Below are 16,049 nucleotides of genomic sequence, written 5' to 3' on the forward strand. Positions count from 1 at the left end.
AGGCCCTTTCCATCTTTAAACTGTTTTGAGAACGATTTAAACGGAATAAAGAACTACATTTCCCAGGCTGATTTCAAGGAGGCGTTTACCGTGTCGATCAGCTGAAATATGGCAAGTTCTTTGCAGTTTACAAGTTTTGCTCATGCACTTCAAAGATGACAGAGGGAACGTGAGTACAATTGTTTAATATTTGTAAATGCTTATGTTTTAAAATCACGCAGATATGAAATTAATATATTTTCCCATAAGACACTTTAAACAGAAACTAATATATTAATTATGACGTTTTAGGTTTTAATTAACACTATATTATTATTATTAATATTATTATTATTATTATTATTAAAGTATCAATGCCCTATAATGCAGACTATATGCATATCTGTAGATGCTATCTTTATAATAACATAATATGATTTATGAAGTCATGAAACACTACAAGGTGTTTATTTGTTTATTTATTTTTTGAGTAAGACAATGACGATGTATATCTACAGTGCTGTTTTGTACTGACAAACTTAACTATAATTTAAATAAAGTAATAAAAGTCTTTTCACTGTTATTGTTAGTTTTTTTTAAACATGTAAGGTTTGTTAAATGCTTGAAAAGTGTTACTGTACTACTGTTGCTATGCCCATCCAAGTGTAACATTTAAAGATTTGCTTCAGGTGTTTGCGGAGAAGGGGAGGCCCCTATAAGACTGAACCAGTGACAGATCTCAGCCGCTGGAGGTTGAGTAATGTGGAGGGCAGACAGACCTGGAGGTACATCGAGGAGGCACACAGCGCGGACAGACAGCAGAGCATGATGGAATCTCACTCTCTGGGACTGGACACAGTAAACATAAACATTACAGACAGGTACACTGCAACTTTTATATTCATTTTCATATCTATTCTGTTCTTCTTGCCCTCAGGGTGAGTTCATATCAGCATCCCCTGCCGCACACACTGCAGTAGAAGCTGCACTGAAGGGAATGGACTTCTACAGCCGTCTCCAGGCTGAAGATGGACACTGGGCTGGGGATTATGGTGGACCTCTTTTCTTACTTCCAGGTCATTCATTTATAAAAAGCCATTTGGACAGACTTTCTTTGTTTAGTCATTAGATGAAAATAATTATTCTGATAATATATAAATAAAAAATTATGTATAATATAAATAAATAAAATCAGCATTATACGAAATATATATATATTTTTGTGTGATTAACCCATGCATTACTAAGGTTAAAATTTGCCACTAATGAAGTAAATAATAATGGTACTGAGCAACCTAGAATTTTTAAAGGTAAACTGTCTTTTTTTCTATTTGTTGATGGTTTTCAGGTCTGCTCATAACCTGTCATATTGCTAAGATCCCTCTGCCAGATGCATGGAAGCAGGAAATGGTTAGATACCTTCGCTCTGTGCAGCTGCCTGACGGAGGCTGGGGCCTGTGAGTATTAATAACATTGAATTATTAACATTAAATATTTATTATATGGGGTGAATCTCATGATGCATGCAAGGAGCATCCAGATTATATTTCACTCACAAATCAAAATAAAAAAAATTATATCATTATTATAATGCAAAAAAGAGAGAAGGAAATGAATCTTATTACTGCAATGCAAGAATAAAACAATGAACTGCTACTACATTTATATATAACGGTATTGTTTTATTTGTCCTTTATGCTGATTTTTCTCAATTGTCTTGCCTCCTAATCTAGTTATCTAATAAACCTGGCATTGTGTACTATAAATATTAGTGGCTCTTTAACAAATTACTTTGTTCCTCTTTTGTGAGTCGCTTTGAATAAAAGCATCTGCTAAATGCATAAAAGTAAATTCATCTGAAGAAGATATTTTGAAGAATGCCAAACAGTTTTAGTTTCCATGACTTGCATTACATGGACAAAAAAAACAAAAAAACAATGAGAGTCAATGTGAACAGAAACTGTTTGCTTACCAACATTCTTCAAAATATCTTTCACTCTTCCTTTAATGTTTAACTTCACTGGGATAATAATGGAATTATTACTTTATGACCTGATGAACAGCACAAATATTTATTTTCCAGGCACGTTGAAGACAAGTCTACTGTTTTTGGAACAGCTTTGAATTACACCACCCTGAGAATTCTGGGAGTTGGGCCTGATGATCCAGATATGGTTCGCGCAAGGAATATTTTACACAGCAAAGGTCTGCGATTGCTGATATACAAACAGTAACATGTATGTTCATATGTAACGTAACCCAGTAAATGAAATTATATGGTGTTCAGTTTCAGTATTGTCCCGCTCTGTTACAGGTGGTGCTGTCGGTATACCCTCCTGGGGTAAATTCTGGTTGGCCATCTTCAACGTATACAGCTGGGAAGGGATGAATACGCTGTTTCCAGAGATGTGGTATCCCAAAACTTCATTAGTTTACAGATAATGTGTCGCTTTTGTTTTGAACATTAGTTGGATTTCCTTTCACAATTTATTCCATCAGGCTGTTCCCTTCCTGGGTGCCGGCACATCCCTCCACTTTATGGTGCCACTGTCGGCAGGTCTACCTGCCCATGAGCTACTGCTATGCGGTCAGGCTGTCTGCTGATGAAGATCCACTGGTTCTCAGTTTAAGACAGGTAAAGTTTCACAGTGTTACCACTAGAGGCCACTCGGAGACCACATTAAAATCAGGCTTGTTCGCCTGACCTCTTCTATCTAGTCACAGTTGTTTGTTTTTTGGGTGTTGAACAGGAGCTCTATGTCCAGGAATACTCGACTATTGACTGGCCAGCTCAGAGGAACAACGTTGCAGCTTGTGACTTGTACACACCACACAGCACCTTGCTTACTATCGCTTATTGTGAGAGAAGTGTAACATCTCTGTAAAAATGATCCTTTACCCTTTTAATTTCAGTAAAGTCACATAACACTATCAAACTTGATCTCACAGTGATCCTGAATGTGTATGAAGCTCATCACAGCACTACGCTGAGAGAAAAAGCAGTGAAGGAGCTTTATGACCATATTAAAGCAGACGATCGCTTCACTAAGTGTATCAGCATTGGCCCGGTGAGAGAAAAGAGAATACATTTGATTTTATGTAACGTAATATCGACTTATTGATTAATCTACATCCCTGGTTTTATTGTGTGCAGTTTTTCTGTACATGTTTTATCAGAACTTAAATATTACACTTTGTACAAAACTAATTTCCTGTTTTGTCAGATTTCGAAAACCATCAATATGTTGGTACGCTGGTATGTGGATGGACCCACATCACCTGCCTTTCAGGAGCATGTGTCAAGGATTCCTGACTATCTATGGTTTGTGGTTTGTTTTTAGTAATTTCCTGCTTATATTGTGTTATAACAATAATAATTGTCTTTCTTTTTGTCATTTTAATTTTTTTAATGCTCTAGGATGGGTTTGGATGGTATGAAAATGCAGGTGAGATGTTGTCATTATGAAGAACATTTTTGGGTTCTAAAGTTTGTTCTATCTGATCCGTTAAATGTTATTATTAACAATATTAATAACAATTCACACTCATATTATTTTTTATTTTCCATCAGGGTACAAATGGATCACAGCTGTGGGACACTGCATTTGCAGTACAAGCATTTCTTGAGGTATATTTTCTTTATAAATAAAACCAAAAATGGCACATAACCGAAGATTGATCAGTTGGCCTTGTTTTCTGAACAGGCAGGTGCCCAGGACATCCCCAGGTTTACAGAGTGCCTCACACAAGCCCATCATTTCTTTGATCTGACCCAGGTGAGGATGATTAATTGAAATCTTATCCATCTATCTGAAATGTAATAATTTGGTCTCTATGTGAGGTCTAATCAGTTTTTTATTATTATAGATCAAAGATAATCCTCCGGAATATGAGAAGTACTATAGACAAATGAACAAGGTAAACTTTTGGGGGTTGCATTTCAATCTTCTTAACCATTTTTAATGAATGAGTGTGTGTTTGTGTGATTCAGGGAGGTTTTCCCTTCAGCACGCGGGACTGTGGTTGGATAGTTGCGGACTGTACAGCGGAAGGACTGAAATCTGTGATGCTGCTGCAGGAGCAGTGCGGTTTCCTCACAGATAAAGTTCCCACCGAAAGACTCTTTGATGCTGTCAATGTGGTAAAAGCCTTGTTTACAATTCGGACATGTTTAACATTCTGTCTGTGTCTTACCAGTGCAGAGCCACAATAATATGATTTACAGTACACTTATTATAGGACCAATCCCCTTGGAGCAACCTAGGGTTAAGTGTCTTGCTCAAGGGCGCAGTGTGCTTAAGCAACTATGCAACACCGAGAATATTTATGATTCAAATCTCATCAACTCACAACATAGATAGTGTCAATCCTATTTAGATGGTCTTTACTCTCCATCTTTAATCTCAATTGGGGGTGGTAGGATTTTTTAATGTTTTTGAAAAATGTCTCTTATGGTCACCAAAGCTGTATTTATTTGATCGAAAATACAGTAGAAACAATAATATTGTGAAATATTATAAGGATTTTAAATAGCTCTTCTATATGATAATATTTTTTCAGTTGTAATTTATTCTGTGATGGCAAAGCTGAATTTTTAGCAGCCATTACGCAGCCTTCAGTGTCACATGATCCCTCAGAAATCATTCTAATATGCTGATTTGATGCTCAAGAAACATATCTTATTACAATTTTGTGCTGCTTAATATTTTTGTAGAAAGTGTGATGCATTTTTTCACGATTATTTGATTAATAAAAAGTTAATCAAACAGCATTAGTCCTTAATGTGTCTTTTTTAAAAATGTGATTTTGTTTCAGCTGCTAAGCATGAGAAATCCTGATGGAGGGTTTGCCACGTATGAGACCAAACGTGGCGGAAAACTGCTGGAGCTGCTGAACCCATCTGAAGTGTTTGGTGAGCATGCAGTAAAATGTCATATTCAGTAGACAGTGCATTTTTCATCGGTCTTGACATGTCTGATTCTACCTCTTACTCTCCCAGGTGATATAATGATCGACTACACGTATGTTGAGTGTACCTCAGCTGTAATGCAGGCACTGAAACACTTTCACAGCGTATATCCTGAGCACAGAGCAGAAGAGATTAGGTACAGCCAAACTAAATATTTCACCATATTGTGGTTTGAAAAATGGTTTGGTTAAACCACGTCTCTTGATCACATAGGACAACTCTTCAGCAAGGGCTAGACTACTGCAGGAGGGTTCAAAGAGCTGATGGCTCATGGGAAGGGTAGGCGTTGGTTCATTTATAATCAGAGACATTATTCTGTTGCTTGTAAGAATGTTTATGAAGTATTCTGCTGGTTTTAGGTCCTGGGGAGTCTGCTTCACGTATGGAGTCTGGTTTGGTCTGGAGGCATTTGCATGTATGGGCCACACTTTCCAAAATGGGTATGTTATTTTTTTTTTCCTTCTCATATTGATGTTCATTTAATAAATCATCAGCTCATATTCTTTTACTGACCCCTTAATCGATTTGTCGATCGTTTCTGTGTTGCAGGTCTGTTTGTGTTGAGGTGAAACGTGCCTGTGAGTTCCTGCTGTCGAAGCAGATGGAGGATGGAGGCTGGGGCGAGGACTTTGAGTCATGTGAGCAGCGGCACTATGTTCAGAGCAAGAACTCACAGATCCACAACACCTGCTGGGCTTTGCTGGGTTTGATGGCTGTCAGGTAACATCAGCAGTAGTTTTTAGATACCTCTACAGTACAGAACTGCCCTCCTGTTCAAAAACTGGGTACAGCTTTTGTGTTCAGTTTCAGTTTTGTGTTCAGTTTGCCAAAAATCAAGCTTATGAAAAATACTAAAGATTCTTGCAAAAACTGAAAAAATTTCCATTATTTTTATTGTGTTGGGGTCTGTTACCAATATACCAATATTATTTTTGTTCAAAATTAGCTGCACAGACACTAATAAAAGTAATTGCAAGAAAGTATAAATAGTATCTAACATTATTTGTACATAGTGTAAGTAATATCTATTGCTTTTTGTACTTCCTCTGTCTTTTTATGTCTTTTTCTTAAACCCTTGTGAGGGTAAAACGTGGCTTGTGTTCAGCAACAGTCTAGTAATTGAGATCCAAAGACTTTTTGACTGTTAAACTCAACTAGATATTAAAGTGATTTTTTAGAATCAAAATGATTCTCAAATTTGAGTAAATATAAAATTTTCATGTATTTCATATTTCAGTGTTTGACAACCTACAATAACTTTTCTTCCTGACTCTTTAGTGTTTTTCAAAGTGTTGATTTATGGCAACTTGCATGGAAAACACTGAGGTTCAGTAGGGTTAATTTACTTAAAAGGTGTCATTTTTTAGGTACCCTGACATCAGAGAGATCGAGCGAGGCATTCAAGTTCTGATTGATAGGCAGCTGCCCAATGGAGACTGGCCACAGGTGAGCAAAGCTGTTGCAAGATCTCCAAAATTCATCTGAGGCCTCTCTCTAATACAATGTGCTGGGTTGTTTTCCTTGCTTTCAGGAGAACATTTCTGGAGTGTTCAATAAAAGCTGTGCCATCAGCTACACCTCTTACAGGAATGTGTTTCCTGTGTGGACACTGGGCCGTTTCTCACAGCTCTACCCCTGTAGCCCTCTGGCTGGGAAACTCAAACTCTGAGTCAGATTCTGTGTACTTGTGCCTCAAATAAGCAGTATCCGATCAAAGATCATTCCTATTTGAAACAAACCTGTTTGCTGCTCTTTAGAAAGTAGGACTGATTTATCAAAGTCTTTTGAATATTATCTACAGAATATTTAATTCATTTGTGTGCCCTTTTAACCGTGGGACCAAGGCGTTGTATCCTGTAGATGATTATGTAATTAAAAGCGATTTTCTGTACTCTTATAATAAATCATTTTATATTTTGGATCTCTGTTTTGTGTCTGATTTATGTTTTATAATCCCCCTCTTGTTTGCACTGACTGAAATCAATTCAGTTTAATATTGTTGGGGAAACTACATACTGCTTAGTAGTTTAGAATGCTCTATGTAAAAGGTATTTACAAAATTATTATTGTTATTATTATTATTATTATTATTATTATTATTATTATTATTATTATTATTAATAATAATAATAATAATAATAATAATAATAATAAAAAACATGAATTAAACATGCAAAGTAATGAGGTCATGTGACCTCCAAAGTAGCCAAAGTATACACTGACAAATATTTCGCAATGTGTTCTGTCTCTCATAATACTTTTTTAATGGCATCTGCATACATTGTGCAGTATTAGAGAAGTATTTTCCGACTACAGCCCTGCTAAGCTAAGTATTTAGTACATAGTAAGCTCAGCAAACATAGCAGTATCTACAGCTATTATTAGTAGTAGGAGTAGTATTACATTTATGATGTGTACAGGCTTTTATTTTGAAACGCTGAAGCATTGTTTCCGCTTTCACGCTGCTCTGGGTTTATGGGTGAAGCCGGTTTAAGGAACAGCTGATTGGAATTCTTCACGGAACATTTTTCAATTTTATGCGGTTTTGAAGTGCTTTTTGCAGCGTGACAGGACGGAGATATGAATATTAAAGTCACGGAGTGAATGATGGCTTCAGGATGGCGGCAGCCTCGATCAGTTAGAGCTGCTTTTCTCTTTAACACCACCATCATCATCCTCCTCCTCCTCATCAGCACCGGCGCACAGACGCACACCTGTGACCATAAAGTGCCCCTGCCTACAGAGGTCAGTCCCTCTTATTTGTTAGTTTTTCTTCTGGCTCTCAAATACGACATTTAAGATTGTGCCTTCTTAATAACATATGATATGAAGTGACTTTAAGGTGAATAAATGAAGGCAGAATTTTAAAAAAAAGGCATTTATCTGGATGATGTCGCATTAAAGGGACAGTTAACCATAATTTTTTTGAAAATATCTCATCATTTGCTCGCTTCTTCTGTAGTACATGAAAAAATTGTATAGCAGTCCAAGCTTTTTTTTTTCTGTTAAATGAAAATCATCATGCACTGCTCAAATAATCTATGCCATATTGTTTTAGAATATTATTTTGCAAGTACTTATAATAATGTCTGCTGTTTGCCATTCTAGGTCATACATAAAGTGTTTTTGAAGCCAGATAGACTGACCAAAAGAAGCACTGACCAGCAGTTAAAGATCCAAATAGAGTACGACTCCAGCTTGGATGGGTTCGTTGTAATTTATTAGTTCATTAAATACAGTAATGCCACATTGACATACATTGATTTAATATCTTCACCGCTCACACAGGTTAGATGAAGCCAAAAGCAGCCTTGTGAAGGTATTTTAATTTCTGTGGTCAAGGTTTTATCAATATGTAAAGCTAAATGTTATTTGTTAAATCTTGTAAATGGCCTTTCACTTGTAAATATGATGCATTCATACATTATTGATCTTTTCAGTAATGATCTTTTCTGCTGTGTTTCAAGACGAGCTCCTCCCGCAGGCTATTGATTATCTTCAGAAGGCCTTCAGGGTTCGTGGGCAGTCAGGTCCAATATTACTGAGCAGGTAATTCTCTTCTCAGCTAGTGTTGATTGATGGCAAATCCTCTTAAAATTGCTCTCAGCCATGTCCTTCTGGAAGCTTGGTGGATACTTAATCTCATTAGTTTCATTTTTGTAATCCCAATGTTTTTTTTTCTTAATTTTCAGACAATGCGCAACCAATCAGTACCTTAGGAAAAGAGATGATCCACATCGCTACTGTCAGGGACCGTGTGCAGACATCACCAAGTGCGGCCCAGTTGTTGTTCCTGAACAACATTTGCAGGTAGGTCCCCCTTAAATTTTTTGGCCAGTAAATATTTCCTTCCTTATTTTGTTTATTCCTTTTTTTATTATTATTATTATTGCAATAGATTTGCTGCATATAAACCATACAGATTATTCCAAAAAAAACAAAAAAAACATCAAGACATAGATTTTGTTTAACATTTTTCCATTTTGGTAGCTTAATATGAGCAATATTCCACATATCTATTTCATACCGGTGTGAATTACTCAACCAAGCCTGTTTATTTCACCCTTTGTTAATTTGGGATTTACTTGATTTCACCCTAAATGCAACATTTAATGAGCATTGTATGAAAATTATGTCTATTGATGTTTATGTTTATATATTGTTATAAAAACTATCTGCATAAATATACAGAAGCACCATGCCTACTTAAAGATCCATTTTAAGTGGATTTTTTATGGATAAAATTAATTTTAATATTTCTAATACTGACAAATATAAATATATTGCAGGTAAATATATGAGAACTTTTGATTCATGGAATGAGGTGTTCTTTAGCAATGCAGGGTTTGCAGTGAGTCTGGCAAGTCCTGCGGCCCAGCTGGTCCTCCTGATGGTGAGGGGGTGGTGAGGGCTGATTTTGTGTTGTACGTGAGTGCGATGACCACAGAGCGCTGTGGACAAGAAAACATCGTAGCCTATGCAGCATACTGCCAGCTGGAGTCTGAACTGGACAGGTAATCACAATACTTGAAATGGGAATGGAGGTGATTTTAATTTGCTTTAGAGTATACTGTGGAAATAGCTGACAGTAACGGCAGAATTTCTTAATGTAGGCCCATCGCTGGATATGCCAATCTGTGTCCCAATATGATCTCTACTCAAGCTCAGGAGTTTGAAGGGATGCTGTCTACAGTCAAACACGAGATCATACATGCCCTGGTAACAACACGAAACTCTGCACATCCTCATGAGGAGAGCTTTAGAGTTCATCAGTATTGTTCAATTATATGTTCTGTATGTTTTAAGGGTTTTTCTGCAGGACTCTTTGCGTTTTACCACGATGATGATGGGAAACCTTTGACACCACGTTCTGCAAGTGGTCTACCTGCATACAATGAAAGGTGATGCTTCTATTTGTATTTTTATTTCTGGTTTTGAAATATAATTTAAATAAGAAAAAAAAGTTAATTGTATTGCTTTATTGTAACATTATGATAATTATATTGCAGGATTAATATAGGTTAAAATTGTTATTGTAGTAAATATTGTAAAAATGAATAAAAATGTATGGTCCTATATAAACTATATATATATAGCACTGTGTTTATTTCTATTTATCTCTCTCTCTCTCTCAGTTTAGGGTTATATCAATGGAGTGATAAAGTCATCAAAAGAGCAACTCGGCTGTGGGACATTCGTGGAGGCCACATGGTCAGACACACGGTCCATCTTCTGGCCACCCCACATGTAGTTGTAAGTATTTCTTTCCTTTTAAAGGAACAGCATCTAAATAGTCGAATTGAGCCACGTGAATTGTTGTGATGTTTTATCAGGAGGAAGCCAGGAGACATTTTAATTGCCCCATTCTAGAGGGCATGGAACTGGAGAACCAGGGAGGTGCTGGCACCGAGTTCAACCACTGGGAAAAACGTCTGTTAGAGGTACTGAAACCAGATCTTCCCTGGTGGTGTTCATGAACACTTAGCTACTTCAATGTCAGTACTGTCAAAGTGCGTTTTTTTTTTTTAATTCAGCTTGTTTTATTTTAACAGAATGAGGCAATGACTGGATCTCATACACAGAACAGAGTGTTTTCCAGAATTACTTTGGCCATAATGGAGGATACAGGGTAAGAGAAGTATTGTTGCTCATGGCTAATGCAGTGTATTCACTTACGAAGGTGTAAACGTCTACCTTTACAGGTATAGTTCCCCCCTAAAAATGTAGATTCTGTCATCATTTACTCACCCTCATATTGTTTCAAACTGTACGCTCTGTGCAACACAAAAGAGGATATTTTGAAGAATGGTGGTAACCAAACAATTTCGGTTCCCATTCACTGTCCACAGTACGGACTAAAAATACTATGGAAGTCAATGGGACCTGAAACTTTTTCGGTGGACTACCTACCCTTTTAAGTGTAATTTAAGTACTAGAATGCTAAGACTGTCCTATGATTGACTCCTCTCTATGCTATTTTCTGTTTTAAGTGGTACAGGGCCAATTATAGTATGGCGGAGAACTTGGAGTGGGGAAGAGGTTTGGGTTGCGACTTTGTGATGAAAAGCTGTAAATTCTGGATAGACCAACATCGCCATACGTAAGCTTTGATACATGAGATACGTGATAAAACTTTGTGTACACTCGCGAAAAAAAAATCTTTTTTGTTGTTGTATTAAGTGGACAATGTACTTTTATTTGTTTTGGCAGATGCTTTTATCAAAATGCCATAGGATTGCATTAAAAAAAACTGTACATTTCATAAGTTCATGTGTTCCCTACGAATACAAACTCATGTTGCTAGTGGTACAGAAACAAATTAGATTGTGTGTTGTACATTTGTAGCAGTTCATTATTTCAGATTGATTCCAGTGTCTTATTGTATCTTTTTCAGAGAAACTGGAGTTTCAAAGTCTTAAATATACTGTATGTACAACATATTGGTTAATACTTGGGTCATTGATTGGACATCTGTCTCTAATGTTTTTGAAACAGGAGGCCAACCCTGAGCCCGTACTGTGATTCTGTGAGGAGCGCACCTCTGCAGCTCACCTGCAGGCAGGACCAGCTGGCAGTGGCTGTGTGCAACCTGCAGAAGTTTCCTCAGTCACTTCCTGCAGAGTATCAGGTGAGATCAGCAGAAAACCAGGTAAAAATCCTCTGTATCTTCCCTCAATTCTTATTCATTTGAAACAGTGTATTGTGAAAAGCCGTATACAAATAAAATTGGCTGGTTGTTTACAGATAAAAACAAGATGAGTGTCTTTATAGAAGGTTGATTTAATGTAATAAACCCTCTCTATCCTCTAGTACTTTGACCTTATCCCTGGTGTCCCTGAGGAAGATTTGCCAGCATACGGAGGGGCTGTAGAGATCGCAGACTACTGTCCTTTTAGCCAGGAGTTTAGTTGGCATGTGGGTGGGGAATACCAGCGCAGCTCTTACTGCAGGATACAGGAGAACCAGCCAGGTGAGATGCCATTCACTCACATCCTTTCTTCATTTAGAAGTAGAATGGAAAGTCTCATTAGCTTATTCCTTTTTGTGTTGTTCAGTATTTTTTTGCATGTAGTTGAGACTATTGGGGTTTTGCTTTTTTAGCCACATGGAGAAACTATGGGGTGGAACAGTATGGCCCGGGTTCAGTGTGTCTGTACCAGAAGTCGCCATTTGTAATGGAGCAGTGCACCAAAAGAATGACCTACCCAGACTGGGGCAGTGGTTGCTATAAGGTAATAATGTAATGGTAGATCTCATGAGAGATGGGACAGGCGTTGCAGAATTGTGTCTATATATCAAAAGATTTTTTTTAATGCTTTTCTATAAGAGGTCTCTTATTCTCAACAAGGCTGCATTTATTTGATCAAAAAGTAAAAACAGTATTATTGTGACATTATTACAATTCATTTTTTTTTAAATAAATAGTTATAAAAGCATTTATTTAAAATGCTTTGTCTTTAACGTCACCTTTGATCATTTCTCTTAGTGATAGTGTAAATATGTAAGTAAAATTATTGTAAATAATAAAACTGGGGGATTATGTACCACCTCAACATAGGAAAATGATCTTTTAAATCGCACTGAAAGTGTGATTTGTGTTGCAGGTGTCTTGCACAGCCCAAGGGTTGTTGGTCTGGGTGCAGAATGAGTCCTATCCATGTGTTCGTGCTGGTCAGGTGATCAACGTGAGCATAGGAATGAATGGATGGGTCTACAGTGGACAGCTCATCTGCCCAACCTGCTCTGACTTCTGCAGTGTCTGCCCCCTCCCTCATGAGATCCCCCCTCAAAACACCACCAAGAGTGCCCACTTAGGTAAGTTACTAAATCACCACGTTTACGGCTGTAAGGCTATATTGGTGTTATTTTTAATATATACTGTATTTATACATATACAATTATTATTATTATTATTATTATTATTATTATTATTATTATTAATGCATATCAAATATGTATGGATAATGTAGTAAATGAGTAAACATTGATAAGTAAATTTTCATATTAAATAAAAATAAGTATTTTTAATTTTTGGTAAGGCAAGTTTATTTATATTGTACATTTCTTACACAATGGTAATTCAAAGTTTTTATAAAAATCATCCTACAAGATGCATAAAAACTAATATAAAAAGTTAACAAAAGAATAAACATATTAAATTTAAAATAATACAATTTAAATGTATTAAAACTGATTACAAAAATTAGGCTACTGTTTAAAATGAAAAAAAAAAGAAAAAAGTTACTGAAGCCACCAATTTTGCCCCTCTGACATAAAATGATTATGATGATTATTTATAAACATCATTTGTGTGAAATGTTGCAAAAAAAAGAGTAAATGTAAAATAGGGTTGTTTGCCAAAAAAGGCTAATTTCCTTCATATTAAAATAATTCTTTTCTTTTCTCAGATCCCTGTTCCAGGTCTTCTTGTTTGGTGGTGAACTTATGGCAGCTCCTGTTAACTCTTACTCCACTGCTGATCGGCTTCCTCCTCTGTGGCAGGGAATGAATTTGTTCCCAGTTTATTGGGTGAATATGGATGCCTTGATATGCTACAGGCTTCCCTTGAGGTTTAGCTGCTGTGGAGGGCATAGTGTAGTCTGTGATCTGATAACTGTTCTCTCTCTGTGGAGGTGTGGACTGTAGGTGGGATTGAAAAGCCATTGATTGCACTCCTCCTTGCCTGGCTGTCAGGTGCCAGCGAGCTGTTGATCCAGTGTGAAGCCATAGTCATGCAAGTTATGGTTATGTAGGTGCTAATTAATGTTCTCTTTGTCTCTCTGATGGACCTGTAGCATTTTGGGTCATGAAATTTGCATCTGGTTGAGAATGATGGGAGAAATTCTCTCTGGTCTTCTGCTCACGGTGCTTCTCTGTTGTTTCGTAAAATTACTTGCTGGCAATGTTTTGATCAGCGTATATCAGGTCATGTGACTGACGATGCTTGTGATTTTGCATGTGAGATTGTGCAGGTGAGATCTCTGTTAAGGTTTGTGCAAGTGCTGATTTTTAATTTATTTTTATTTTTTTTGATAATTGATAGAAATTTGAATGTTGCTGTTATACAAGATAAATAACTCGGAAAGGGTTTAAACGTGTTTGAATTAATACACAGATGGGTTCAGAAGTCTGAGATTACATTAAAAATCTGAGATTTGTTTTTTTAATTTACAGGTAAATAGAACATTTTTGAATTTTGAGATATTAAAAAAAAGGAAAAATTTTCTAGGTCACTAAAAGTTGACATTGTTCATGGGTCTCTTTATACTGACAGTCAGATGTTCTTGCTTCCTTTGAAGCACAAGATGCTCTTTGTATCATTCTCAAATCATGCTGGAGAACGTTTACACATTCTCAAGTTCACGAGCAGATACCATTTTAGTTTTATTTTATATTTTGAATTAGTTTTTATTTTAATATTTTGTTTTATTTTTAGTCTTTTTGCTGTGATTTTTGTGATTTTTATTTACTTTCATTACTTTCATTTTATTTCAGTATTAGTTTTTTTTAATTATACTAACTTTACATGAATGTTGCCTGTTCAACTAACTGAAGTATTTTTCTATTAATTTGATTTCAAGTAACAATGTTTTTTTTTTTTCATGGTTTAGGTTAACTATAATAACCCTGACTCGACAACGGATGACAAACCAAATACTGAGAAATTTTTACATTTCTTTTCATTTTTAATTGAACTGTTCACTCAAATTCTGTCGATATTATATTATTTCTAAGACATTTTGTACTAAATTAAATGCTGTAAAATACTGCATTTTCATTATTGGTCTCAGACGTGGGGACCTCGTTGTACGTGTGTGATTTTGAAATGTGTTGCCAGATTTCGGTCCTAAAGGGATGTCCTACCAAGGCTGCAGATCTTTATAGACTTTGTTGTCTTATAACAATCAACTCACTAAAAGCCCTTGAGAAAAGTGCTTTTTATAGACCTTCATATGAGATCAGATGACATTAGCGTTTTTTTTTTTTTTTTTATGATGCTAATATAGAATTTGTCATGGTGTCAATCCACTACAGTAGCAAGGTGCCATTAGTAGGACTCTTTTATCTGACCTTTTATTTTTAAAACAGAATATCTAGCACAGATATTCCATTAAAAAACTTTTGCAGGTGTTACAAAAAAACAGGTGTTGATTATTGTCCTACTGTAGTCACATTGTAACTCACTTTGTTAATGCATTCAAAATGTAGCCATTATTTTAAAAATGAAACTGGGGACAAATACAGAGGAGTTGCACTGCATATGTAATAGTTTAGAGACTAGATTGTTACTGGTGTTAGAGGACTAGTGAAGGTGTCTGTTATGTAATTATCTGGTATTATACTTGTTCTTTTTAATCTTATAATATTGAATGAGTAGATGATTTGAACCCTTTGCCTTTCATAACTTTTTAGACTTCTTTTTGTTAGGTAATACAATGCTTTCATTTTAGGACACAGTATTAGTTGCTGAGAGACAAACATGGCAGCTTTAATACAACATTAATTTAGAGCCTTTGCATATGGAATTTTGTGTAAATATGTTTCTATTGTAGTACTGATTGCTGATGTGTTAAGAATGTTATTTTGCGTTTAAGCATACTGTCTGATGAAGAGATCAATTGTGTGAAATACAGAGCAAATGAGATTCCAGATTTCATAGTGAAACTAAAATATGGTGTGATTATGGTATGATTCATATTTACTGTATGTATGTGGAGTTTATATTTCGAAATGTTGGACTGAATGAGTCTTACAGTTTTAACGGCTCATTATAATGCAACTGAAGGGGTTTTGTACTCTCAATCAAACCTCAACTCAAATGCCTTTCCTTTCACAGTATTCACTTAAAGACAGTATAAGCATACAGTTTTAACAGTATATCTGAACATAATTTTTTAGATTGAAAGCAAACTTTTGTGTTTTGCTCATATAGGAGACCCTTTTCTTGAAAACTGTAATCATCACTGTGAGCATTGACACTTAGTAGCATTGGAGCATTTACAAGCATATTATTTAATTTCTTATTATACTTTTTCTGTTATTTACAATTGATTTGTCACAAAGGACAGTGGTACATTTTATACATATAAATATTATATAT

The 16,049-nt window shown here is 35.9% G+C and overlaps 2 protein-coding genes across 2 annotated transcripts; both read left to right on the top strand.

Annotated features, from left to right (window-relative positions):
* Positions 1–17: 17 nt before the first annotated feature.
* On the top strand, positions 18–6,869 carry lss (lanosterol synthase (2,3-oxidosqualene-lanosterol cyclase)). Its single transcript, XM_019102944.2, has 22 exons — positions 18–169; positions 669–837; positions 917–1,055; positions 1,328–1,436; positions 2,063–2,184; positions 2,294–2,390; positions 2,479–2,614; positions 2,730–2,838; positions 2,929–3,047; positions 3,204–3,301; positions 3,398–3,425; positions 3,551–3,607; positions 3,684–3,755; positions 3,847–3,897; positions 3,971–4,120; positions 4,795–4,891; positions 4,979–5,084; positions 5,162–5,227; positions 5,308–5,388; positions 5,498–5,668; positions 6,316–6,394; positions 6,480–6,869. Exons 1-22 carry the CDS (start codon positions 156–158, stop codon positions 6,615–6,617), a joined length of 2,208 nt encoding a protein of 735 aa, XP_018958489.1. The 5' UTR covers positions 18–155; the 3' UTR covers positions 6,618–6,869.
* Positions 6,870–7,378: 509 nt separating this feature from the next.
* Positions 7,379–16,043, top strand: lmln (leishmanolysin-like (metallopeptidase M8 family)). The gene is made up of 17 exons (XM_042731700.1): positions 7,379–7,693; positions 8,057–8,154; positions 8,237–8,267; positions 8,415–8,497; positions 8,641–8,758; positions 9,284–9,462; positions 9,562–9,667; positions 9,755–9,849; positions 10,084–10,201; positions 10,282–10,389; positions 10,501–10,577; positions 10,938–11,048; positions 11,444–11,576; positions 11,759–11,918; positions 12,050–12,180; positions 12,553–12,763; positions 13,357–16,043. The coding sequence occupies exons 1-17, from the start codon at positions 7,553–7,555 to the stop codon at positions 13,455–13,457; spliced, it is 2,001 nt and encodes a 666-aa protein (XP_042587634.1). The 5' UTR covers positions 7,379–7,552; the 3' UTR covers positions 13,458–16,043.
* The last annotated feature ends 6 nt before the right edge of the window (positions 16,044–16,049 follow it).

The sequence above is a fragment of the Cyprinus carpio genome, chromosome B9 (assembly GCF_018340385.1).
Source record: "Cyprinus carpio isolate SPL01 chromosome B9, ASM1834038v1, whole genome shotgun sequence".
In the NCBI taxonomy this organism is placed as follows: Eukaryota; Metazoa; Chordata; class Actinopteri; order Cypriniformes; family Cyprinidae; genus Cyprinus; species Cyprinus carpio.